General features: G+C 46.0%; 1 protein-coding gene across 6 annotated transcripts in view; it reads left to right on the top strand.

Annotated features, from left to right (window-relative positions):
- The window catches only part of LOC109880168 (proline-rich protein 5), a 50,003-nt gene that overhangs the window by 22,374 nt on the left and 1,742 nt on the right, over positions 1-25,887 (top strand). For all 6 annotated transcript variants that reach the window (XM_031815409.1, XM_031815408.1, XM_031815410.1 and 3 more), the window contains 6 exons: positions 504-584; positions 12,359-12,407; positions 13,234-13,291; positions 15,598-15,689; positions 16,501-16,644; positions 25,569-25,710. In XM_031815409.1, coding sequence (XP_031671269.1) covers positions 504-584; positions 12,359-12,407; positions 13,234-13,291; positions 15,598-15,689; positions 16,501-16,644; positions 25,569-25,710 — 566 coding nt within the window. The remainder of the gene's footprint in view (positions 1-503; positions 585-12,358; positions 12,408-13,233; positions 13,292-15,597; positions 15,690-16,500; positions 16,645-25,568; positions 25,711-25,887) is intronic.

Below are 25,887 nucleotides of genomic sequence, written 5' to 3'. Positions count from 1 at the left end.
GATGGATGGATGTCTGGATGGATGGATGTCTGGACAGATGGATGGATGGCTATGTGGATGATGGATGGCTGTGTGGATGGATGGATGTATGGATGGATGGGATGGCTAGATCGATGACGTGTGGATGGATGGATGGCTGTGTGGATGGATGGCTGTGTGGATGGATGGATGGCTGTGTGGGTGGATGGATGGCTAGATGGATGATGGATGGCTGTGTGGATGGATGGATGGCTAGATGGATGATGGATGGCCGTGTGGATGGATGGATGGCTAGATGGATGATGGATGGCCGTGTGGATGGATGGATGGATGGCTGTGGGTATGTGAAACTACTGTGTGAGTGATAATTTCACTGTACGTTCTGATCATCTCTCTATTGTTTGTTTGCTGCAGCTGCTTTCTCCCCTGCTGTACTCTAACACTGTCTCCCGTTGTGTGTGTGTGTGTGTGTGTGTGTGTGTGTGTGTGTGTGTGTGTGTGTGTGTGTGTGTGTGTTCCTGCAGCATCCACAATGCGGTGATAGCTGTGTTCCAGAGGAAAGACCTGGGAGAGAATGACCTCTACATCCTCAATGAGGGAGTCAGGTGACATACTGTATAACCTCTGACCTATACACTTCTATTGCTCTCTGTCTCTCTCTCTCCCTCTCTCTCTCTGTTTCTTTCGCTCCCTGTCGCTCTCTCTGTCTCTGTTTTTCTCTCTGTCTCTGTTTTTCTCTCTCTCTCTTTCTCTCTCTCTGTCGCTCTCTGTTTCTCTCTCTGTTTCTCAATTCAATTCAATTCAAGGGCTTTATTGGCATGGGAAACATGTGTTAACATTGCCAAAGCAAGTGAGGTAGATAATATATAAAGTGAAAAACAATACAAATTAACAGTAAACATTACACATACAGAAGTTTCAAAACAATAAAGACATTACAAATGTCATATTATATATATATATATATATATATACCGTGTTTTAACAATGTACAAATGGTAAAGGACACAAGATAAAATAAATAAGCATAAATATGGGTTGTATTTACAATGGTGTTTGTTCTTCACTGGTTGCCCTTTTCTCGTCTTGCTGCTGTGGTGCACACTGTGGAATTTCACCCAGTAGATATGGGAGTTTTTCAAACTTGGATTTGTTTTCGAATTCTTTGTGGATCTGTGTAATCTGAGGGAAATATGTCTCTCTAATATGGTCATACATTGGGCAGGAGGTTAGGAAGTGCAGCTCAGTTTCCACCTCATTTTGTGGGCATTGAGCACATAGCCTGTCTTCTCTTGAGAGCCATGTCTGCCTACGGCGACCTTTCTCAATAGCAAGGCTATGCTCACTGAGTCTGTACATAGTCAAAGCTTTCCCTAATTTTGGGTCAGTCACAGTGGTCAGGTATTCTGCCACTGTGTACTCTCTGTTTAGGGCCAAATAGCATTCTAGTTTGCTCTGTTTTTTTGTTAATTCTTTCCAATGTGTCAAGTAATTATCTTTTTGTTTTCTCATGATTTGGTTGGGTCTAATTGTGCTGCTGTCCTGGGGCTCTGTAGGGTGTGTTTGTGTTTGTGAACAGAGCCCTGCAGAGAAAAATGGGAGAAACTCGCCACATACTGGTGTGCCAAGCTTGAAGTGTCATACCCAAGAGGTTTTGAGGCTGAAATCGCTGCCACAGGTGCTTCAACAAAGTACTGAGTAAAGGGTCTGAATTCTTGTGTAAATGCGATACTTCCGTTTTTTTCTGTAGGTCTGGACGAGTCCAGGGCTGACATCCTAGTCTTCCTGTGGGTCTGGACGAGTCCAGGGCTGACATCCTAGTCTTTCTGTGGGTCTGGACGAGTCCAGGGCTGACATCCTAGTCTTTCTGTAGGTCTGGATGAGTCCAGGGCTGACATCCTAGTCTTTCTGTAGGTCTGGACGAGTCCAGGGCTGACATCCTAGTCTTTCTGTAGGTCTGGACGAGTCCAGGGCTGACATCCTAGTCTTTCTGTAGGTCTGGACGAGTCCAGGGCTGACATCCTAGTCTTTCTGTAGGTCTGGATGAGTCCAGGGTTGACATCCTAGTCTTTCTGTAGGTCTGGACGAGTCCAGGGCTGACATCCTAGTCTTTCTGTAGGTCTGGACGAGTCCAGGGCTGACATCCTAGTCTTTCTGTAGATTTCTGTAGATACTCTGTCTGTCTGTCTGTCTGGCTATCAATCAATCAAAGAGCCTCAAACCATGTTAATATGTTACTTGCCATTTGGGCTGTTACCCACCCCATTCCCCCCATAGACATGTTCAAACATACAGACAAGCATCAAACAGGCAGACAGGCACGTAAGCAAGCAAGTAAGCACACACGCATGCATTGCAAACACACACAGACACACACACACCCTTCACATTCACCCTGATGCGCGTGTAAGAGGTTGTTCCTTGCATTAGACATAGCCCAGGGTTATGGTTGGACTTCAGACTGTAATGCCATGATGTTGTCAATTCACCATAGTCTTATTACACATGACTCTCTGCTTCAACATAATGAGGCTGTTTCCATTGCATGGCTTATTTCTCATCAGGCCCGATCCTGTAGAGCGCTGTGTGTGTGTGTGTGTGTGTGTTACATTTCTGAATGTAGTGTTTGTATTGGACACCACAATCTACAGACTTAATAAAATGTGATGGCTTGGGGACATGATGTCAGTCCTGCCGATTACTGGAGTATAAATGATTCAACTCAACAACAACAGACATTCTACTGTTTCCAGGATACGTGCTACAGTACTTAGACACAGCTCTCTCATTTCCTGAATCTGGAGCTACCTGACCAAACACAGTAACACACACAGCCTGCTGTTTGACAGGTAGAACAAAGGGCAGCTCGGTTCTTTGACAAAGATCGTTGTCATCATGGCCAATTATCCCAATGATTTATAGTTTAGAAACTGATTCAATGTGTTGCATTTCAACTGCTGTTTAATCGTGTCGGGGGAAATAAAGTACTAAGTCTCCTCGGAACGAGTCAGCTGAGTAACTAGGCTGTTGGACATGACTCTATACCCTGTATTCCAGTCAGCTGAGTAACTAGGCTGTTGGACATGACTCTATACCCTGCCTTCCAGTCAGCTGAGTAACTAGGCTGTTGGACATGACTCTATACCCTGTCTTCCAGTCAGCTGAGTAACTAGGCTGTTGGACATGACTCTATACCCTGTCTTCCAGTCAGCTGAGTAACTAGGCTGTTGGACATGACTCTATACCCTGTCTTCCAGTCAGCTGAGTAACTAGGCTGTTGGACATGACTCTATACCCTGTCTTCCAGTCAGGTGAGTAACTAGGCTGTTGGACATGACTCTATACCCTGTCTTCCAGTCAGCTGAGTAACTAGGCTGTTGGACATGACTCTATACCCTGTCTTCCAGTCAGCTGAGTAACTAGGCTGTTGGACATGACTCTATTCCCTGTCTTCCAGTCAGCTGAGTAACTAGGTTGTTGGACATGACTCTATACCCTGTCTTCCAGTCAGCTGAGTAACTAGGCTGTTGGACATGACTCTATACCCTGTCTTCTAGTCAGCTGAGTAACTAGGCTGTTGGACATGACTCTATACCCTGTCTTCCAGTCAGCTGAGTAACTAGGCTGTTGGACATGACTCTATACCCTGTCTTCCAGTCAGCTGCGTAACTAGGCTGTTGGACATGACTCTATACCCTGTCTTCCAGTCAGCTGAGTAACTAGGCTGTTGGACATGACTCTATACCCTGTCTTCCAGTCAGCTGAGTAACTAGGCTGTTGGACATGACTCTATACCCTGTCTTCCAGTCAGCTGAGTAACTAGGCTGTTGGACATGACTCTATACCCTGTCTTCCAGTCAGCTGAGTAACTAGGCTGTTGGACATGACTCTATACCCTGTCTTCCAGTCAGCTGAGTAACTAGGCTGTTGGACATGACTCTATACCCTGTCTTCCAGTCAGCTGCGTAACTAGGCTGTTGGACATGACTCTATACCCTGTCTTCCAGTCAGCTGCGTAACTAGGCTGTTGGACATGACTCTATACCCTGTCTTCCAGTCAGATTATAAACTCTGTCAGTCCGTTGCTGCTGTACAAGACATGATGGGTAATTTCCTGTGTGGTTATGAGGAGCCCTGTGACCTTCTCGTTACGGGATGTGAAAAAGGAAGTGCCTGCCTTACTCTCCAGTCTACCACAGGACAGTGGTGTAAAGTACTTAAGTAAACATACTTTGTCTCCAAGGTGGCATAGCAGTTCAGACGTCTTTTGTCCTCGTCTTGTCGTGTCCTGTATATATATATATATTTACAACTTTTTCACATACATTTTATTTTTATTTTCCATCAACTCATCTTCAAAACACTCTCCTGCAACCCGCCTCACCAATGTATATTTATAAAAAAGTATTATTTACCTCAGATCTGTAATCCTCCAAGAAGCTAGCCAGAAACTCCAGGAGGCTGGCCTGAAACTAGCCAGAAGCTAATCCAGAAGCTAGTTCAGAAGCTAGTTGGCTCCTTTACTGGCAAGTCGTTGGTGTTCAGCTAACCACGGTTTGTGGTCATCGGCTATCCTTTGGCTCGAAAGTCTATCGCCAGTTCTGTACGGCGCAGCGCGGCTCGGAGCGGAGCATACCGGACCAATTTTTCTCTCCATGTCCCTGGATTTCGACTGCTCTCTGGACATTCATGCCCGGATCTCACAGCTAGCTAGCTGCTATCCGTGTGACTATCGGCCTTCGTCGATTCCGGAGCAAACATCAATTGTTCCGGAGCTAGCAAGCTCCGTCAATCACTCCTGAGTTCCATCAATCGCACCTGGGCTGCAGTCGCCTATCCGGACCCGTTTTGCTGCCTTCGCGGAGCCCCACCGGGCCTTCACAACTGGACTGCCGACGTTATCTACCCGAAGGAGTTATTCGGCTGGTTCCTCCGTCGCGACGTTACCTGAACGCCCATCTGCGGCCTGCTAACCGTTAGCTGTCTTACCGGCTGCTATCTGAATAGACAATCGGACAATTTTTTTATTATTTTTATTATTATTATTATGTTTTCTTCTTGGGCCTCTATAACTATATCTATTGTTTTTATTTTTGTTGTTGTTGTGTGATTTGGATTGATCCCCTCTACCACACGGAACCCCACTAATCTACTGACGGAGCGCAGGAGGTGGCTAACAACAGACCTCCATCCTATGCTAGCTTGCTACCGATGCCCTGGCTAGCTGTCTAAATCACCAACCAACCTCTCCACTCACCGGACCCTTTTGATCACTCGACTAAGCATGCCTCTCCTTAATGTCAATATGTCTTGTCCATTTCTGTTCTGGTTAGTGTTTATTGGTTTATTTCACTGTAGAGCCTCTAGTCCTGCTCACTATACCTTATCCAACCTATTAGTTCCACCACCCACACATGCAATGACATCTCCTGGTTTCAACGATGTTTCTAGAGACAATATCTCTCTCTTCATCACTCAATACCTAGGTTTACCTCCACTGTATTCACATCCTACCATACATTTGTCTGTACATTATACCTTGATGCTATTTTATCGCCCCCAGAAACCTCCTTTTACTCTATGTTCCAGACGTTCTAGACGACCAATTCTCATAGCTTTTAGCCGTACCCTTATTCTACTCCTCCTATGTTCCTCTGGCGATGTAGAGGTGAATCCAGGCCCTGCAGTGCCTAGCTCCACTCCTATTCCCCAGGCGCTCTCTTTTGACGACTTCTGTAACCGTAATAGCCTTGGTTTCATGCATGTTAACATTAGAAGCCTCCTCCCTAAGTTTGTTCTATTCACTGCTTTAGCACACTCTGCCAACCCGGATGTTCTAGCTGTGTCTGAATCCTGGCTTAGGAAGACCACCAAAAACTCAGACATTTTAATTCCAAACTACAACATTTTCAGACAAGATAGAACTGCCAAAGGGGGCGGTGTTGCAATCTACTGCAAAGATAGCCTGCAGAGTTCTGTCCTACTATCCAGGTCTGTACCCAAACAATTTGAACTTCTACTTTTAAAAATCCACCTCTCTAAAAACAAGTCTCTCACCGTTGCCGCCTGCTATAGACCACCCTCTGCCCCCAGCTGTGCTCTGGACACCATATGTGAACTGATTGCCCCCCATCTATCTTCAGAGTTCGTGCTGCTAGGCGACCTAAACTGGAACATGCTTAACACCCCAGCCATCCTACAATCTAAACTTGATGCCCTCAATCTCACACAAATAATCAATGAACCTACCAGGTACCTCCCCAAAACCTTAAACACGGGCACCCTCATAGATATCATCCTAACCAACTTCCCCTCTAAATACACCTCTGCTGTCTTCAACCAAGATCTCAGCGATCACTGCCTCATTGCCTGCATCCGTAATGGGTCAGCGGTCAAACGACCTCCACTCATCACTGTAAAACGCTCCCTGAAACACTTCTGCGAGCAGCCCTTTCTAATCGACCTGGCCGGGATATCCTGGAAGGATATTGATCTCATCCCGTCAGTAGAGGATGCCTGGATATTTTTAAAAAATGCCTTCCTAACCATCTTAAATAAACATGCCCCATTTAAGAAATTTAGAACCAGGAACAGATATAGCCCTTGGTTCTCCCCAGACCTGACTGCCCTTAACCAACACAAAAACATCCTATGGCGTTCTGCATTAGCATCGAACAGCCCCCGTGATATGCAGCTGTTCAGGGAAGCTAGAAATCATTATACACAGGCAGTTAGAAAAGCCAAGGCTAGCTTTTTCAAGCAGAAATTTGCTTCCTGCAACACTAACTCAAAAAAGTTCTGGGACACTGTAAAGTCCATGGAGAATAAGAACACCTCCTCCCAGCTGCCCACTGCACTGAAGATAGGAAACACTGTCACCACTGATAAATCCACCATAATTGAGAATTTCAATAAGCATTTTTCTACGGCCGGCCATGCTTTCCACCTGGCTACTCCTACCCCGGACAACAGCACTGCACCCCCAACAGCAACTCGCCCAAGCCTTCCCCATTTCTCCTTCTCCCAAATCCATTCAGCTGATGTTCTGAAAGAGCTGCAAAATCTGGACCCCTACAAATCAGCCGGGCTAGACAATCTGGACCCGTTCTTTCTAAAATTATCTGCCGAAATTGTTGCCACCCCTATCACTAGCCTGTTCAACCTCTCTTTCGTGTCGTCTGAGATTCCCAAAGATTGGAAAGCAGCTGCGGTCATCCCCCTCTTCAAAGGGGGGGACACTCTTGACCCAAACTGCTACAGACCTATATCTATCCTACCGTGCCTTTCTAAGGTCTTCGAAAGCCAAGTCAACCAACAGATTACCGACCATTTCGAATCTCACCATACCTTCTCTGCTATGCAATCCGGTTTCAGAGCTGGTCATGGGTGCACCTCAGCCACGCTCAAGGTCCTAAACGATATCTTAACCGCCATCGATAAGAAACATTACTGTGCAGCCGTATTCATTGATCTGGCCAAGGCTTTCGACTCTGTCAATCACCATATCCTCATCGGCAGACTCGACAGCCTTGGTTTCTCAAATGATTGCCTCGCCTGGTTCACCAACTACTTCTCTGATAGAGTTCAGTGTGTCAAATCGGAGGGTCTGCTGTCCGGACCTCTGGCAGTCTCTATGGGGGTGCCACAGGGTTCAATTCTTGGACCGACTCTCTTCTCTGTATACATCAATGAGGTCGCTCTTGCTGCTGGTGAGTCCCTGATCCACCTCTACGCAGACGACACCATTCTGTATACTTCCGGCCCTTCTTTGGACACTGTGTTAACAACCCTCCAGGCAAGCTTCAATGCCATACAACTCTCCTTCCGTGGCCTCCAATTGCTCTTAAATACAAGTAAAACTAAATGCATGCTCTTCAACCGATCGCTACCTGCACCTACCCGCCTGTCCAACATCACTACTCTGGACGGCTCTGACTTAGAATACGTGGACAACTACAAATACTTAGGTGTCTGGTTAGACTGTAAACTCTCCTTCCAGACCCATATCAAACATCTCCAATCCAAAGTTAAATCTAGAATTGGCTTCCTATTTCGCAACAAAGCATCCTTCACTCATGCTGCCAAACATACCCTTGTAAAACTGACCATCCTACCAATCCTCGACTTTGGCGATGTCATTTACAAAATAGCCTCCAATACCCTACTCAACAAATTGGATGCAGTCTATCACAGTGCAATCCGTTTTATCACCAAAGCCCCATATACTACCCACCATTGCGACCTGTACGCTCTCGTTGGCTGGCCCTCGCTTCATACTCGTCGCCAAACCCACTGGCTCCATGTCATCTACAAGACCCTGCTAGGTAAAGTCCCCCCTTATCTCAGCTCGCTGGTCACCATAGCATCTCCCACCTGTAGCACACGCTCCAGCAGGTATATCTCTCTAGTCACCCCCAAAACCAATTCTTTCTTTGGCCGCCTCTCCTTCCAGTTCTCTGCTGCCAATGACTGGAACGAACTACAAAAATCTCTGAAACTGGAAACACTTATCTCCCTCACTAGCTTTAAGCACCAACTGTCAGAGCAGCTCACAGATTACTGCACCTGTACATAGCCCACCTATAATTTAGCCCAAACAACTACCTCTTTCCCAACTGTATTTAATTTTAATTTATTTATTTATTTTGCTCCTTTGCACCCCATTATTTTTTTATTTCTACTTTGCACATTCTTCCATTGCAAAACTACCATTCCAGTATTTTACTTGCTATATTGTATTTACTTTGCCATCATGGCCTTTTTTGCCTTTACCTCCCTTCTCACCTCATTTGCTCACATTGTATATAGACTTGTTTATACTGCATTATTGACTGTATGTTTGTTTTTACTCCATGTGTAACTCTGTGTCGTTTTATCTGTCGAACTGCTTTGCTTTATCTTGGCCAGGTCGCAATTGTAAATGAGAACTTGTTCTCAACTTGCCTACCTGGTTAAATAAAGGTAAATAAATAAATAAATAAAGTACTACTTACGTCGTTTTTGAGGTATCTGTACTTTACTATTTATATCTATGACAACTTTTACTTCAATACATTCCTAAAGAAAATAATGTACTTTTTACTCCATACATTTCCCCTGACACCCAAAAGTACTCGTTACATTTTGAATGCTTAGCAGGACAGGAAAATGGTCCAATTCACACACTTATCAAGAGAACATCCCTGTTCATCCATACTGCCTCTGATCTGGTGGATTCACTAAACAGAGAACATCCCTGGTCATCCCTACTGCCTCTGATCTGGTGGATTCACTAAACAGAGAACATCCCTGTTCATCCCTACTGCCTCTGATCTGGTGGACTCACTAAACAGAGAACATCCCTGGTCATCCCTACTGCCTCTGATCTGGTGGACTCACTAAACAGAGAACATCCCTGGTCATCCCTACTGCCTCTGATCTGGTGGACTCAATAAACACACATGCTTCATTTGTAAATGATGTCTGAGTGTTGGAGTGTGCACCTGGCTATCTGTAATGATGTCTGAGTGTTGGAGTGTGCACCTGGCTATCTGTAATGATGTCTGAGTGTTGGAGTGTGCACCTGGCTATCTGTAATGATGTCTGAGTGTTGGAGTGTGCACCTGGCTATCTGTAATGATGTCTGAGTGTTGGAGTGTGCACCTGGCTATCTGTAATGATGTCTGAGTGTTGGAGTGTGCACCTGGCTATCTGTAATGATGTCTGAGTGTTGGAGTGTTCCTCTGGCTATCTGTAATGATGTCTGAGTGTTGGAGTGTTCCTCTGTCTATCTGTAATGATGTCTGAGTGTTGGAGTGTTCCTCTGTCTATCTGTAATGATGTCTGAGTGTTGGAGTGTTCCTCTGTCTATCTGTAATGATGTCTGAGTGTTGGAGTGTGCACCTGGCTATCTGTAATGATGTCTGAGTGTCGGAGTGTTCCTCTGTCTATCTGTAATGATGTCTGAGTGTTGGAGTGTTCCTCTGTCTATCTGTAATGATGTCTGAGTGTTGGAGTGTGCACCTGGCTATCTGTAATGATGTCTGAGTGTTGGAGTGTTCCTCTGTCTATCTGTAATGATGTCTGAGTGTTGGAGTGTTCCTCTGTCTATCTGTAATGATGTCTGAGTGTTGGAGTGTGCACCTGGCTATCTGTAATGATGTCTGAGTGTTGGAGTGTTCCTCTGTCTATCTGTAATGATGTCTGAGTGTTGGAGTGTGCACCTGGCTATCTGTAATGATGTCTGAGTGTTGGAGTGTTCCTCTGTCTATCTGTAATGATGTCTGAGTGTTGGAGTGTGCACCTGGCTATCTGTACATTTAAAATAATAATAATGATGGTGCTGTCTGGTTAATATCAGGGATTTGAAATTATTTATACTTTTGAAACTTAAGTATATTTTAGCAATTACATTTACTTTTGATAAAATACAAATACTTGTAGACTTTTACTCATGTTTTTTATTTTATTGTACCTTTATTTAACCAGGCAAGTCAGTTAAGAACAAATTCTTATTTTCAATGACGGCCTAGGAACAGTGGGTTAACTGCCTGTTCAGGGGCAGAATGACAGATTAGTACCTTGTCAGTTAGGGGGTTTGAACTTGCAACCTTCCGGTTTCTAGTCCAACGCTCTAACTACTAGGCTACCCTGCCGCCCCGCTAGGCTACCCTGCCGCCCCGCTAGGCTACCCTGCCGCCCCGCTAGGCTACCCTGCCGCCCCGCTAGGCTACCCTGCCGCCCCGCTAGGCTACCCTGCCGCCCCGCTAGGCTACCCTGCCGCCCCACTAGGCTACCCTGCCGCCCCACTAGGCTACCCTGCCTCCCCACTAGGCTACCCTGCCACCCCACTAGGCTACCCTGCCGCCCCACTAGGCTACCCTGCCGCCCCACTAGGCTACCCTGCCACCCCACTAGGCTACCCTGCCTCCCCACTAGGCTACCCCTGTATCTTTACCTTTACTCCAGGATGATAATTAGGCACTTTTTCCACCACTGCCAGAGGACCTGTTTAGGAATCTACACTGAGTGGACAAAACATTAAGAACACTTCCCTAATGTTAAGTTGCACCCCCTTTTGCCCTCAGAACAGCATTCAATTAATTGTGGCGTGGACTCTATAAGGTGTGGAAAGTGTTCCACAGGGAGGCTGGCCCATGTTGACTCTATAAGGTGTCGAAAGCATTCCACAGGGAGGCTGGCTCATGTTGACTCCAATGCTTCCCACAGCTGTGTCACTAGAAACTGAAGGAGCGTGACACAAAACCGGTGCTCCTGGCACCTACTACCCCGTTCAAAGGCACTTAAACCTTTTGTCTTGCCCATTCACCCTCTGAATGACATACAATCCATGTCTCAAGGCTTAAGCATCCTTCTTTAACCCGTCTCCTCCCCTCCATCTACACGGATTGAAGTGGATTTAACAACTGACGTCAATAAGGGATCATATCTTTCACCAGGATTCACCTGGTCAGTCTGTCATGCAAAGAGCAGATGTTCTTAATGTTTTGTAAACACAGTGTATAGATATGCCTTGGCTTAGACCAATACATCCTCCATTTCCCTAACTTTTAATAAGTCGGGTACCACACAGTGTTCATAGAGCAAGTAAGGTGTTGGTGTTGTCGCTGGGCTGAGCGAGTGGGCTTAGGGGGGGGAAAGGGCACAGAGGAGTGACATGAGGTGGCATGAGGGTGAGAAGGGTGAGGGAAGAGAGGCAGTGAGAAGGGTGAGGGAAGAGAGGCAGTGAGAAGGGTGAGGAAAGAGAGAGAGGCAGTGAGGAAAGAGAGGCAGTGAGAAGGGTGAGGGAAGAGAGGCAGTGAGAAGGGTGAGGGAAGAGAGGCAGTGAGAAGGGTGAGGAAAGAGAGAGAGGCAGTGAGGAAAGAGAGGCAGTGAGAAGGGTGAGGGAAGAGAGAGAGGCAGTGAGAAGGGTGAGGGAAGAGAGAGAGGCAGTGAGAAGGGTGAGGGAAGAGAGAGAGGCAGTGAGAAGGGTGAGGAAAGAGAGAGAGGCAGTGAGAAGGGTGAGGGAAGAGAGAGAGGCAGTGAGAAGGGTGAGGAAAGAGAGAGAGACAGTGAGAAGGGTGAGGGAAGAGAGAGAAGCAGTGAGAAGGGTGAGGGAAGAGAGAGGCAGTGAGAAGGGTGAGGAAAGAGAGAGAGGCAGTGAGAAGGGTGAGGGAAGAGAGAGAGGCAGTGAGAAGGGTGAGGGAAGAGAGAGAGGCAGTGAGAAGGGTGAGGAAAGAGAGAGAGGCAGTGAGAAGGGTGAGGGAAGAGAGAGAAGCAGTGAGAAGGGTGAGGAAGGTGTTGAAAGAGAAGGAGACAGGAACAATGTGGCATAGTGTGTCTAGCCTCTACTTCTGTGTGTCCACCCAGTTCAGAATGTTAAACTGCTGTTTTCTTCTAGGCAACTACTGAAGACAGAGCTGGGATCTTTCTTCACCGAATACCTCCAGGTAAGAGACTGTTTCTCTGCACCTCAGCACTGATATTAACCTTACTCCGACATTACTAACATTACTCTGGTATTACTACCATTACTCTGATATTAACATTACTCTGATAGTAACGTTACACCAACATTACTAACATTACTCTGATGTTGCTAACACTACTCTGATAGTAACGTTACGCCAACATTACTAACATTACTCTGGTATTACTACCATTACTCTGATATTAACATTACGCTGATAGTAACGTTACGCCAACATTACTAACATTACTCTGATATTACTAACATTACTCTGCTATTAACATTACTCTGATATTACTAACATTACTCTGGTATTACTAACATTACTCTGATATCACTAACAATGATCTGATATTACCAACATTACTCTGATATCACTAACACTACTCTGATATTAACATTACTCCGATATCACTAACATTACTAACATTACTCTGATATTAGCATTACTCTGATATCACTAACATTACTCTGATATTAGCATTACTCTGATATCACTAACATTACTCTGATACTAACATTACTCTGATATCACTAACATTACTAACATTACTCTGATATTAGCATTACTCTGATATCACTAACATTACTCTGATATTAGCATTACTCTGATATCACTAACATTACTCTGATATTAGCATTACTCTGATATCACTAACATTACTCTGATATTAACATTACTCTGATATTAACATTACTCTGATATTACCAACATTACTCTGATATTACTAACATTACTCTTAATATATTTTTTTTAAAGTCCTGGTCGTAGAATGTGAATCCTTGTTTTCTTTCCTCCTCTGCAGAATCAGCTGCTGACAAAGGGAATGGTGATACTGAGGGACAAAATGCGTTTCTATGAAGGTATGAATCATATTACATTACTAATACAATAAAGATGTAGTACTACTTAGTAATACAATAAAGATGTAGTACTACTTAGTAATACAATAAAGATGTAGTACTACTTAGTAATACAATAAAGATGTAGTACTACTTACTAATACAATAAAGATGTAGTACTACTTACTAATACAATAAAGATGTAGTACTACTTAGTAATACAATAAAGATGTAGTACTACTTACTAATACAATAAAGATGTAGTACTACTTACTAATACAATAAAGATGTAGTACTACTTAGTAATACAATAAAGATGTAGCACTACTCACTAATACAATAAAGATGTAGTACTGTTTGAAGTACTGTTCTTGTACTGTATGAAGTACTGTTATAGTACTGTTTGAAGTACTGTCGTAGTACTGTTTGAAGTACTGTTGTAGTACTGTCGTAGTACTGTTTGAAGTACTGTCGTAGTACTGTTTGAAATACTGTTGAAGAACTGTTTGAAGTACTGTTGTAGTACTGTCGTAGTACTGTTTGAAGTACTGTTGTAGTACTGTTTGAAGTACTGTCGTAGTACTGTTTGAAGTACTGTTGTAGTACTGTTTGAAGTACTGTCGTAGTACTGTTTGAAGTACTGTTGTAGTACTGTTTGAAGTACTGTCGTAGTACTGTTTGAAGTACTGTCGTAGTACTGTTTGAAGTACTGTTTGAAGTACTGTTTGAAGTACTGTCGTAGTACTGTTTGAAGTACTGTCGTAGTACTGTTTGAAGTACTGTCGTAGTACTGTTTGAAGTGCTGTCGTAGTACTGTTTGAAGTACTGTTTGAAGTACTGTCGTAGTACTGTTTGAAGTACTGTCGTAGTACTGTTTGAAGTACTGTTTGAAGTACTGTCGTAGTACTGTTTGAAGTACTGTCGTAGTACTGTTCGTAGTACTGTTTGAAGTACTGTCGTAGTACTGTTTGAAATACTGTTGAAGAACTGTTTGAAGTGATGTTTGAAGTGATGTTTGAAGTACTGTCGTAGTACTGTTTGAAGTACTGTCGTAGTACTGTTTGAAGTACTGTCATAGTACTGTTTGAAGTACTGGTTGGTCATGATGTAGCCTATTGTGGCCCATTATCGTCTCTGTTGAGGTATAGTCAAGTGGTGAAGATGCTCAAACCACCTGACCCTGACATCAAGTACACAGCTTATTTCTGCCGAAGTGCTATTGTCATGGCGACCAGACAGGAAGTGTTACTAACGTCACAGACCTCAGACCACAACCAGATGGGAGATTTGACATTGTTGAAGACTTTGAACCAGGCCTCGTCCCTCACCCTCCTATCCTTCCTCCCTCCCTTTACTGCCTCTCTTCGGTTCCTCGTCTGGTGTCAGTCAGCTTCTTACAATAGAACCCTTTCAAAATGACTTGTCCTCTTCAGATGGTTGAACCCAGTAGCCCTCTGCTCTAGCCGTGACCCAGCTGTCCCCACCACCGTGACCCAGCTGTCCCCACCACCGTGACCCAGCCGCTCCCGCCACCGTGACCCAGCCGCTCCCTGCCACCGTGACCCAGCCGCTCCCTGCCACCGTGACCCAGCCGCTCCCTGCCACCGTGACCCAGCCGCTCCCTGCCACCGTGACCCAGCCGCTCCCTGCCACCGTGACCCAGCCGCTCCCTGCCACCGTGACCCAGCTGTCCCCGCCACCGTGACCAAGCCGTCCCCGCCACCGTGACCCAGCCACTCCCTGCCACCGTGACCCAGCCGTCCCCTGCCACCGTGACCCAGCCACTCCCCGCCACCGTGACCCAGCCGTCCCCGCCACCGTGACCCAGCCACTCCCTGCCACCGTGACCCAGCCGCTCCCTGCCACCGTGACCCAGCCACTCCCTGCCACCGTGACCCAGCCGTCCCCACCACCGTGACCCAGCCGCTCCCTGCCACCGTGACCCAGCCGTCCCCACCACCGTGACCCAGCCGCTCCCCACCACCGTGACCCAGCCGTCCCCTGCCACCGTGACCCAGCCACTCCCCACCACCGTGACCCAGCCGCTCCCTGCCACCGTGACCCAGCGGCCCACACCACTGTGCCATTTGGCAGCACTGCTCAGAAACAGCTAACTGATAACTAAATCTCTCTCCGGATTCCCTCTGCCGCAAGCAGGTCTCAGATCTCAGTGTGTGAGAGAGGGGGTTTTTGTGGTTTTCAGGATCTGTATCTGTGACAAACCATGAGAAATTACAACATAGAACATTCACACTTTTTTGAGTCCATGCTAATTAGCACCATTGCTACTTTCTGATTGGTTATTTTGACTTCCTGGTTGTCTCCAGGTCAGAAGCTATTGGACTCCTTGGCAGAGACGTGGGACTTCTTCTTCTGTGATGTCCTGTCCATGCTTCAGGCTATCTTCTACCCAGTACAGGTACAGTTACTCATGTTGTGTGTCAGTACTGTCTATGTTTAGTTGCAGCAGCTCCAGCAGTAGAACATGTGAGGTGCTGGTGATCCGCTCCGGTGACCTCCTGCCCAAGTCAAGCGCTGGTTACTTCTCCCTGTAGTGTTTCCGTTGTACTCAGAAAACTAAAAAGCAACATACAGTAGCCACTTGAACAGTACGTTATTTTGTGAACAGTCCAGTGCACATTCTTACACAACAGAGCTTTTCAAAACAAATTAGGAGAATTTGATAGATTTTCCAAAAGCATTTCAACATACAATAGAATGTTGAGTGGCCCTAAGCATGGTGTGTGTGTGTGTCTCTCTCTCTCTCTCTCTCTCTCTCTCTCTCTCTCTCTCTCTCTCTCTCTCTGTGTCTCTGTGTGTAGGTGTGTGTCTGTCTCTCTCTCTCTCTCTCTCTCTGTGTGTCTCTCTCTCTCTCTCTCTGTGTCCCTCTGTGTGTGTCTCTCTCTCTCTCTCTCTCTGTGTATGTCTCTCTCTCTCTCTCTCTCTCTCTCTCTCTCTCTCCTCTCTCTCTCTCTCTCTCTCTCTCTGTGTGTCTCTGTGTAGGTGTGTCTCTCTCTCTCTCTCTCTCCTCTCATCTGTGTGTCTCTGTGTAGGTGTCTTCTCTCTCTCTCTCTCTCTCTCATCTCTCTCTGTCTCTGTCTCTGTCTTGTGTGTGTCTCTCTCTCTCTGTCTCTCTCTCTGTCTCTCTCTGTGTGTGTGTGTGTCTGTCTGTCTGTGCAAGTCTCTGTGTGCTAATCTCTGTGTGTAATTCTGTGTGTAATCTCCACCAGGGTAAGGAGCCGTCGGTGCGGCAGCAGCTGGCCCTGCTTCACTTCAGGAGCATTATCACTCTGAACATCAAGCTGGAGGACGCCCTGTCCCGCCCCCGCGCCCGTGTCCCCCCCTCTATCATACAGATGTTACTGATACTGCAGGTAGGGAGGCACACACACACACACACACACACACACACACACATACAGAGGCATACACACACACACACACACACAGAGGCATACACACACACACACACACACACACACCACACACACACACACACACACACACACACGTACAGAGGCATGCACACACACACACACACAGAGGCATGCACACACACACACACACACACAGTCAAACACGTACAGAGGCGTGCACTCAGACACACACATAAGGACTCAAATCAAATGTTATTTGTCACATGGTAAACAACAGGTGTAGACTAACAATGAAATGCTGACTGACAGGTCTTCCCAACAATGTAGAGAGAAAAATATAGAAAAGATAATAACACCAGGAATAACGATAATGAGTAACGATAACTTGGCTGTATACACGGGGTACCAGTACTGAGTTAATGTGCAGGGGTACGAGGTAATAACTTGACTATATACACAGGGTACCAGTACTGAGTTGATGTGCAGGGGTACGAGGTAATTATTTGGCTATATACACGGGGTACCAGTAGTGAGTTGATGTGCAGGGGTACGAGGTAATTGAGGTAGATATAGGGAGGGATAAAGTGACTAGGCAACAGGATAGATCATAAACAGTACCTGCAGCTCATGTGATGAGTCCAAAGAGTTAAATTCTCTGCAGTACCACAAATAGCAGACGACACCATTTCCTTCATGAACACAACGTCCTGAGCAGAACCAGATTTTTTTTTTTTTTTTAAATGATCATTACAACAGACCACATTTCCACCCTCCACACTCTAATTGACCAACAAGTAAACCAAGGCACAATCTACTCGTGTTTTATAGACTTAAAAAAAACATTGGATTCAATTTGGCACAAAGGTCTTTTTTTTATAAACTAATAGAAAGTGGTATTGGAGGGAAACATATGATGTTATTTAATCAGTGTACACTAAAAACAAATGTGCTGTTAAATTTGGCAACAAGCAAACAGACATCTTCTCTCAGGGACGTGGAGTGAAACAGGGCTGCCCAATAAGTCCAACACTGTTTAACATCTACATTAATGAATTGGCAAAACATTAGAATAATCGGCTGCACTACCCTCTGTAGAGCATTACCCTCTGTAGAGCATTACCCTCTGTAGAGCACTACCCTCTGTAGAATATTATCCTCTGTAGAGCACTACCCTCTGTAGAGCATTGCCCTCTGTAGAGCATTACCCTCTGTGGAGCATTACCCTCTGTAGAGCACTACCCTCTGTAGAGCACTACCCTCTGTAGAGCACTACCCTCTGTAGAGCACTGCCCTCTGTAGAGCACTGCCCTCTGTAGAGCATTACCCTCTGTAGAGCATTACCCTCTGTAGAACATTACCCTCTGTAGAGCACTACCCTCTGTAGAACACTACCATATGTAGAGCATTACCCTCTGTAGAGCATTACCCTCTGTAGAGCATCACCCTCTGTAGAGCATTACCCTCTGTAGAGCATTACCCTCTGTAGAGCATCGCCCTCTGTAGAGCATTACCCTCTGTAGAGCACTACCCTCTGTAGAGCACTACCCCTCTGTAGAGCACTACCCTCTGTAGAGCACTACCCTCTGTAGAGCCTTACCCTATGTAGAGCATTACCCTCTGTAGAGCATCACCCTCTGTAGAGCCTTACCCTCTGTAAAGCACTACCCTCTGTAGAGCACTACCCTCTGTAGAGCATTACCCTCTGTAGAACACTACCCTCTGTAGAGCACTACCCTCTGTAGAGCATTACCCTCTGTAGAGCATTACCCTCTGTAGAGCACTACCCTCTGTAGAGCATTACCCTCTGTAGAACACTACCATATATAGAGCATTACCCTCTGTAGAGCATTACCCTCTGTAGAGCATCACCCTCTGTAGAGCATTACCCTCTGTAGAGCCTTACCCTCTGTAGAGCACTACCCTCTGTAGAGCACTACCCTCTGTAGAGCACTACCCTCTGTAGAGCCTTACCCTATGTAGAGCATTACCCTCTGTAGAGCATCACCCTCTGTAGAGCCTTACCCTCTGTAAAGCACTACCCTCTGTAGAGCACTACCCTCTGTAGAGCATTACCCTCTGTGGAGCATTACCCTCTGTGGAGCATTACCCTCTGTGGAGCATTACCCTCTGTGGAGCATTACCCTCTGTGGAGCATCGCCCTCTGTGGGGCATTGCCCTCTGTAGAGCCTTACCCTCTGTAGAGCACTACCCTCTGTAGAGCATTACCCTCTGTAGAGCCTTACCCTCTGTAGAGCCTTACCCTCTGTAGAGCATTACCCTCTGTAGAGCATTACCCTCTGTAGAGCCTTGTGGTTGGATGCCAAGCTGTTGCCATACCAAGCAGTGATGCAGCCAGTCAAGATGCTCTCTGTGGTGCAGCTGTAGACATTTTTAAGGATGGGTTGTTTTGACTTCCTGGTTATCCCCAGGTCAGAAGCTACTGGTTGTTTTGACTTCCTGGTTGTCCCCAGGTCAGAAGCTACTGGTTGTTTTGACTTCCTAGTTGTCCCCAGGTCAGAAGCTACTGGTTGTTTTGACTTCCTGGTTGCCCCCAGGTCAGAAGCTACTGGTTGTTTTGACTTCCTGGTTGCCCCCAGGTCAGAAGCTACTGGTTGTTTTGACTTCCTGGTTGACCCCAGGTCAGAAGCTATTGGTTGTTTTGACTTCCTGGTTGTCCCCAGGTCAGAAGCTACTGGTTGTTTTGACTTCCTGGTTGACCCCAGGTCAGAAGCTACTGGTTGTTTTGACTTCCTGGTTGACCCCAGGTCAGAAGCTACTGGATTCCCTGGCAGAGACGTGGGACTTCTTTTCACCATGCTTCAGACTATCTTCCATAATTCCACATCAACATCACTATAAAATATTAACTGCATACGAAGTAAGACATCTGTCATTTTGGGCTGAGTTATGTGCAGTTATCTGGATAATCTCTGTTCTCAGTGGTTAGCATGATGCCAGACCAGACCAGATCATCTCTCAGTGGTAAGCAAGATGTGAGAGCAGATCATCTCTCAGTGGTTAGCAGGATGCCAGACTAGACCAGATCATCTCTCAGTGGTTAGCAGGATGCCAGACCAGGTCATCTCTCAGTGGTCAGCAGGATGCCAGACCAGATCATCTCTCAGTGGTTAGCAGGATGCCAGACTAGACCAGATCATCTCTCAGTGGTTAGCAGGATGCCAGACCAGATAATCTCTCAGTGGTTAGCAGGATGCCAGACCAGATCATCTCTCAGTGGTTAGCAGGATGCCAGACCAGAGAGAGTGTGATATATTGAGCAGGATGCCAGACCAGATCATCTCTCAGTGGTTAGCAGGATGCCAGACCAGAGAGAGTGTGATATGTTGAGCAGGATGCCAGACCAGATCATCTCTCAGTGGGTTAGCAGGATGCCAGACCAGAAAGAGTGTGATATAGTGAGCAGGATGCCAGACCAGAGAGAGTGTGATATAGTGAGCAAGATGCCAGACCAGAGAGAGTGTGGTATAGTGAGCAGGATGCCAGACCAGATCATCTCTCAGTGGTTAGCAGGATGCCAGACCAGAGAGAGTGTGATATAGTGAGCAGGATGCCAGACCAGATCATCTCTCAGTGGTTAGCAGGATGCCAGACTAGAGAGAGTGTGATATAGTGAGCAGGATGCCAGACCAGAGAGAGTGTGATATAGTGAGCAGGATGCCAGACCAGAGAGAGTGTGATATAGTGAGCAGGATGCCAGACCAGAGAGAGTGTGATATAGTGAGCAGGATGCCAGACCAGAGAGAGTGTGATATAGTGAGCAGGATGCCAGACCAGAGAGAGTGTGATATAGTGAGCAGGATGCCAGACCAGAGAGAGTGTGATATAGTGAGCAGGATGCCAGACCAGAGAGAGTGTGATATAGTGAGCAGGATGCCAGACCAGAGAGAGTGTGATATAGTGAGCAGGATGCCAGACCAGAGGGAGTGTGATATAGTGAGCAGGAGAGCGATGTGACAGGAAGCGGACAGAGTGAAGTCAGAAAGGAGACTTCTTCCCATGAGAATAACAGTTACATGTAGTGGAGTTACTGTTAGTCATTTCCATATTAATTCAACATTTACCAATCTTTTTTTGGGGGGGGCAACATCCATATATATGTCATTTTCATTCATGTTAATATATATTAACATTAAGATTCATATGTAAACAGATGTCGACCCCCATCTCAGTGTGTGTGTGTATGCATGCGTCTGTGTCTGTGACTTCTCTGCACAGTTCTCCACTGACATCATTAGAGTGACTGGGTGACCCAGATCTGCTGTCTCCTCTCTGCCAGACGCCAGGAGCCAGGGACAAACTGGAGCACACAGGAGTAGAGTAGTAGAGAGTAGATAGTAGAGAGAGAAACCAGAGAGATGGATAAAGAGACAGAGATGGACAGAGAAAGAGACTGAGGGATGGACAGAGAGAGAGACAGGAAGTGAGATAGATAAAGAGACTGAGGGATAAACAGAGCGAGAGACAGGAAGTAAGGGTGATGGATACAAATGACCTTTACTAGGAGACAGAGGTTTGATGGAGAACACAGGGATAGATAGAAAGAGAGGAGAGAACAGGACCAAGAGAGAAGAGAGAACAGAGAACAGGACCAAGAGAGAGGAGAGAACAGAGAACAGGACCAAGAGAGAAGAGAGAACAGAGAACAGGACCAAGAGAGAGGAGAGAACAGGACCAAGAGAACAGGACCAAGAGAGAGGAGAGAACAGGACCAAGAGAACAGGACCAAGAGAGAGGAGAGAACAGGACCAAGAGAGAGGAGAGAACAGGACCAAGAGAGAGGACAGAACAGAGAACAGGACCAAGAGAGAGGAGAGAACAGAGAACAGGACCAAGAGAGAGGAGAGAACAGAGAACAGGACCAAGAGAGAGGAGAGAACAGAGAACAGGACCAAGAGAGAGGAGAGAGAAACGGACCAAGAGAGATGAGAACAGAGAACAGGACCAAGAGAACAGAGAACATGACAAAGTGAGAGGAGAGAACAGGACCAAGAGAGAGGAGAGAACAGGACCAAGAGAACAGAGAACATTGAACAGGACCAAGAGAGCGGAGAGAACAGAGAACAGGACCAAGAGAGGAGAGAACACGACCAAGAGAGAGGAGAGAACAGGACCAAGAGAACAGAGAACATGACCAAGAGAACAGGACCAAGAGAGCGGAGAGAACAGAGAACAGGACCAAGAGAGAGGAGAGAACAGGACCAAGAGAACAGAGAACAGGACCAAGAGAGAGGAGAGAACAGGACCAAGAGAACAGGACCAAGAGAGAGGAGAGAACATGACAAAGAGAGAGGAGAGAACAGGACCAAGAGAACAGAGAACAGGACCAAGAGAACAGAGAACAGGACCAAGAGAGAGGAGAGAACAGGACCAAGAGAACAGGACCAAGAGAACATAGAACAGGACCAAGAGAGAGGAGAGAACATGACAAAGAGAGAGGAGAGAACAGGACCAAGAGAGAACAGGACCAAGAGAACAGAGAACAGGACCAAGAGAGCAGAGAGAACAGAGAACAGGACCAAGAGAACAGAGAACAAGAACAGGACCAAGAGAGCAGAGAGAACAGAGAACAGGACCAAGATAGAGGAGAGAACAGAGAACAGGACCAAGAGAGAACAGAGAACAGGACCAAGAGAGAGGAGACAACAGGACCAAGAGAGAGGAGAGAACAGAGAACAGGACCAAGAGAGCACAGAGAACAGGACCAAGAGAACAGAGAACAGGACCAAGAGAGAGGAGAGAACAGAGAACAGGACCAAGAGAGAGGAGACAACAGGACCAAGAGAGAGGAGAGAACAGGACCAAGAGAGAGGAGAGAACAGAGAACAGGACCAAGAGAGAACAGAGAACAGGACCAAGAGAGAGGAGACAACAGGACCAAGAGAGAGGAGAGAACAGAGAACAGGACCAAGAGAGCACAGAGAACAGGACCAAGAGAACAGAGAACAGGACCAAGAGAGAGGAGAGAACAGAGAACAGGACCAAGAGAGAGGAGACAACAGGACCAAGAGAGAGGAGAGAACAGGACCAAGAGAGAGGAGAGAACAGGACCAAGAGAGGAGAGAACAGGACCAGGAGAGAACAGGACCAAGAGAGAACAGAGAACAGGACCAAGAGAACAGAGAACATGACCAAGATACCAGAGAACCGGACCAAGAGAGGAGAGAGGAGAGAAGGGCTACTCTGTCTATCTGTCTATCTGTCTCTCTCCTCTCTCTCTCCCTTTCCCCCTCCCTCTTTCTCATTACTCTGTGGTACAGCTTGGGTGACACCTTACACTGCAGACACCATTCTATCTAAGTGGCCTGTATTGCTCACTGGGCCACATCTGCTACTGATTAAAGTGTCCAGAGGGCACACAGACAAAGGATCAGTTTGTTTTGACAAGGGAAGAATGTACGTTTTGTTGAAGTTTTGTTCCCATACCCCAATGGCAATGGATCTCTCTCTCTCTCTCTCACTTTGTCTCTCTCTCCTCTCTCATCTCCCTCTCTCTCTCCTCTCCTCTCTGTCTCTCTCTCTCTCTCTCTGTCTCCTATTCTCTTCTCTCTCTCCTCTTTTCCTCTCTCTGTCTCTCTGTATCTCTCTCTCTCTCTCTCCTCTCTCTCTGTATCTCTCTTCTCTCTCCTCTGTGTCTGTCTCTGTCTCTCTCTCTCTCTCTCCCTCTCTCTCTCTCTCCCTCTCTCTGTATCTCTCTCTCTCTCTCTGTATCTCTCTCTCTCTCTCCCTCTCTCTCTCTGTATCTCTCTCTCTGTATCTCTCTCTCTGTATCTCTCTCTCGCTCTCTGTATCTCTCTCTCTGTATCTCTCTCTCTGTATCTCTCTCTCTCTCTCTCTCTCATTATTCTTTGTTGTAACAGTTTTCATCTGTGAACAATTTCTCTCCTTTTTACTTGTTTTGCATTGATGTCATTACTCCAGTCAATGCATTGATGTGGTGGTTGTCAAACTCTGGTTAGCTAGATGTTTTGTGTTGTGGTTGAGTGAGTCAATGTATTATCGGAAGACAGTCTCCCTTCACCAATGTTTTGTTCCTTTTCAGGTTTCATGACAAAATAGTTCTGGTAAAGAAGTTGTTCTGGAAAGGATTTGGGTAAATGAAGTCCCAAACAAGCAAACTAGTTCCAGATCTCCCCATAATAGGTATTTAGTGTCATTAGCGAACACTCAGTCTGGGACTGTCTCTCCTCTGATATACAGTTAGTTACTGTCTCTCCTCTGACAGACAGTTAGTTACTGTCTCTCCTCTGACAGACAGTTAGTTACTGTCTCTCCTCTGACAGACAGTTAGTTACTGTCTCTCCTCTGACAGACAGTTAGTTACTGTCTCTCCTCTGATAGACAGTTAGTTACTGTCTCTCCTCTGACAGACAGTTAGTTACTGTCTCTCCTCTGACAGACAGTTAGTTACTGTCTCTCCTCTGACAGACAGTTAGTTACTGTCTCTCCTCTGACAGACAGTTAGTTACTGTCTCTCCTCTGACAGACAGTTAGTTACTGTCTCTCTTCTGACAGACAGTTAGTTACTGTCTCTCCTCTGACAGACAGTTAGTTACTGTCTCTCCTCTGATATACAGTTAGTTACTGTCTCTCTTCTGACAGACAGTTAGTTACTGTCTCTCCTCTGACAGACAGTTAGTTACTGTCTCTCCTCTGACAGACAGTTAGTTACTGTCTCTCCTCTGATATACAGTTAGTTACTGTCTCTCCTCTGACAGACAGTTACTGTCTCTCTTCTGACAGACAGTTAGTTACTGTCTCTCCTCTGACAGACAGTTAGTTACTGTCTCTCCTCTGACAGACAGTTAGTTACTGTCTCTCCTCTGATATACAGTTAGTTACTGTCTCTCTTCTGACAGTTAGTTACTGTCTCTCTTCTGACAGACAGTTAGTTACTGTCTCTCCTCTGACAGACAGTTAGTTACTGTCTCTCCTCTGACAGACAGTTAGTTACTGTCTCTCCTCTGATATACAGTTAGTTACTGTCTCTCCTCTGACAGACAGTTACTGTCTCTCTTCTGACAGACAGTTAGTTACTGTCTCTCCTCTGACAGACAGTTAGTTACTGTCTCTCCTCTGATATACAGTTAGTTACTGTCTCTCTTCTGACAGACAGTTAGTTACTGTCTCTCTTCTGACAGACAGTTACTGTCTCTCTTCTGACAGACAGTTAGTTACTGTCCTCTGATATACAGTTAGTTAGTTAGTTAGTTACTGTCTCTCCTCTGACACAGTTAGTTACTGTCTCTCCTCTGACAGACAGTTAGTTACTGTCTCTCCTCTGACAGACAGTTAGTTACTGTCCTCTGATATACAGTTAGTTACTGTCTCTCCTCTGACAGACAGTTAGTTACTGTCCTCTGATATACAGTTAGTTACTGTCTCTCCTCTGATATAGTTACTCAGTTACTTTCCTCCAGCTCAGTATTTACTCAGTGTTTTCTGCATGCTCTTACCCTGACCCCTTTCTTTCTGTTCTATCCTAAACAACAAACACAGAGCCCTCTAATGGACAATGTATTTCCTCAGAAACTAAGATTTCAATAGACTCAAATATGGATATGATTTGAGGACAGATTTATTTTAGGTGGTTGACAAATGATAAGCTCTGATTTGAGTGTACAGCAGGTGTGGTGTCCTGTGGGAGTCTCACTGTGTGTGTGTGTGTTCCAGGGTGTCCATGAGTCTAAAGGAGTGACTGAGGACTAACTGTGATGTGTGTGTGTTCCAGGGTGTCCATGAGTCTAAAGGAGTCACTGAGGACTAACTGTGATGTGTGTGTGTTCCAGGGTGTCCATGAGTCTAAAGGAGTCACTGAGGACTAACTGTGACGTGTGTGTGTTCCAGGGTGTCCATGAGTCTAAAGGAGTGACTGAGGACTAACTGTGATGTGTGTGTTCCAGGGTGTCCATGAGTCTAAAGGAGTGACTGAGGAGTACCTGCGTCTGGAAGCTTTGGTTCAGAAGGTGGTGTCTCCATACCTGGGAACCCACGGCCTCTACTCCAACGACGGATCCTCAATGCAATACTCCTCCTGCGTACTGGGTAGTTAGACTGATACTCATACAGCTAAATGATTTAGATTTCATCAGGCATGATTTTTACTCTGTTTACATCTGTTCAGCTGTTGTGCTGTTAGTTTCCTGTGTTATACGGGTCTAGACGGCCTCAACGTCTGTCTCGTTTTCACTTCTTCACATCCCATCTTTCTCCCTCTCTCTC

This window comes from Oncorhynchus kisutch, unplaced genomic scaffold (assembly GCF_002021735.2).
Source record: "Oncorhynchus kisutch isolate 150728-3 unplaced genomic scaffold, Okis_V2 Okis09a-Okis19a_hom, whole genome shotgun sequence".
In the NCBI taxonomy this organism is placed as follows: Eukaryota; Metazoa; Chordata; class Actinopteri; order Salmoniformes; family Salmonidae; genus Oncorhynchus; species Oncorhynchus kisutch.
The sequence above is the reverse complement of the archived record's forward strand: the minus strand, read 5'-3'. Positions and strand labels throughout refer to the sequence as shown.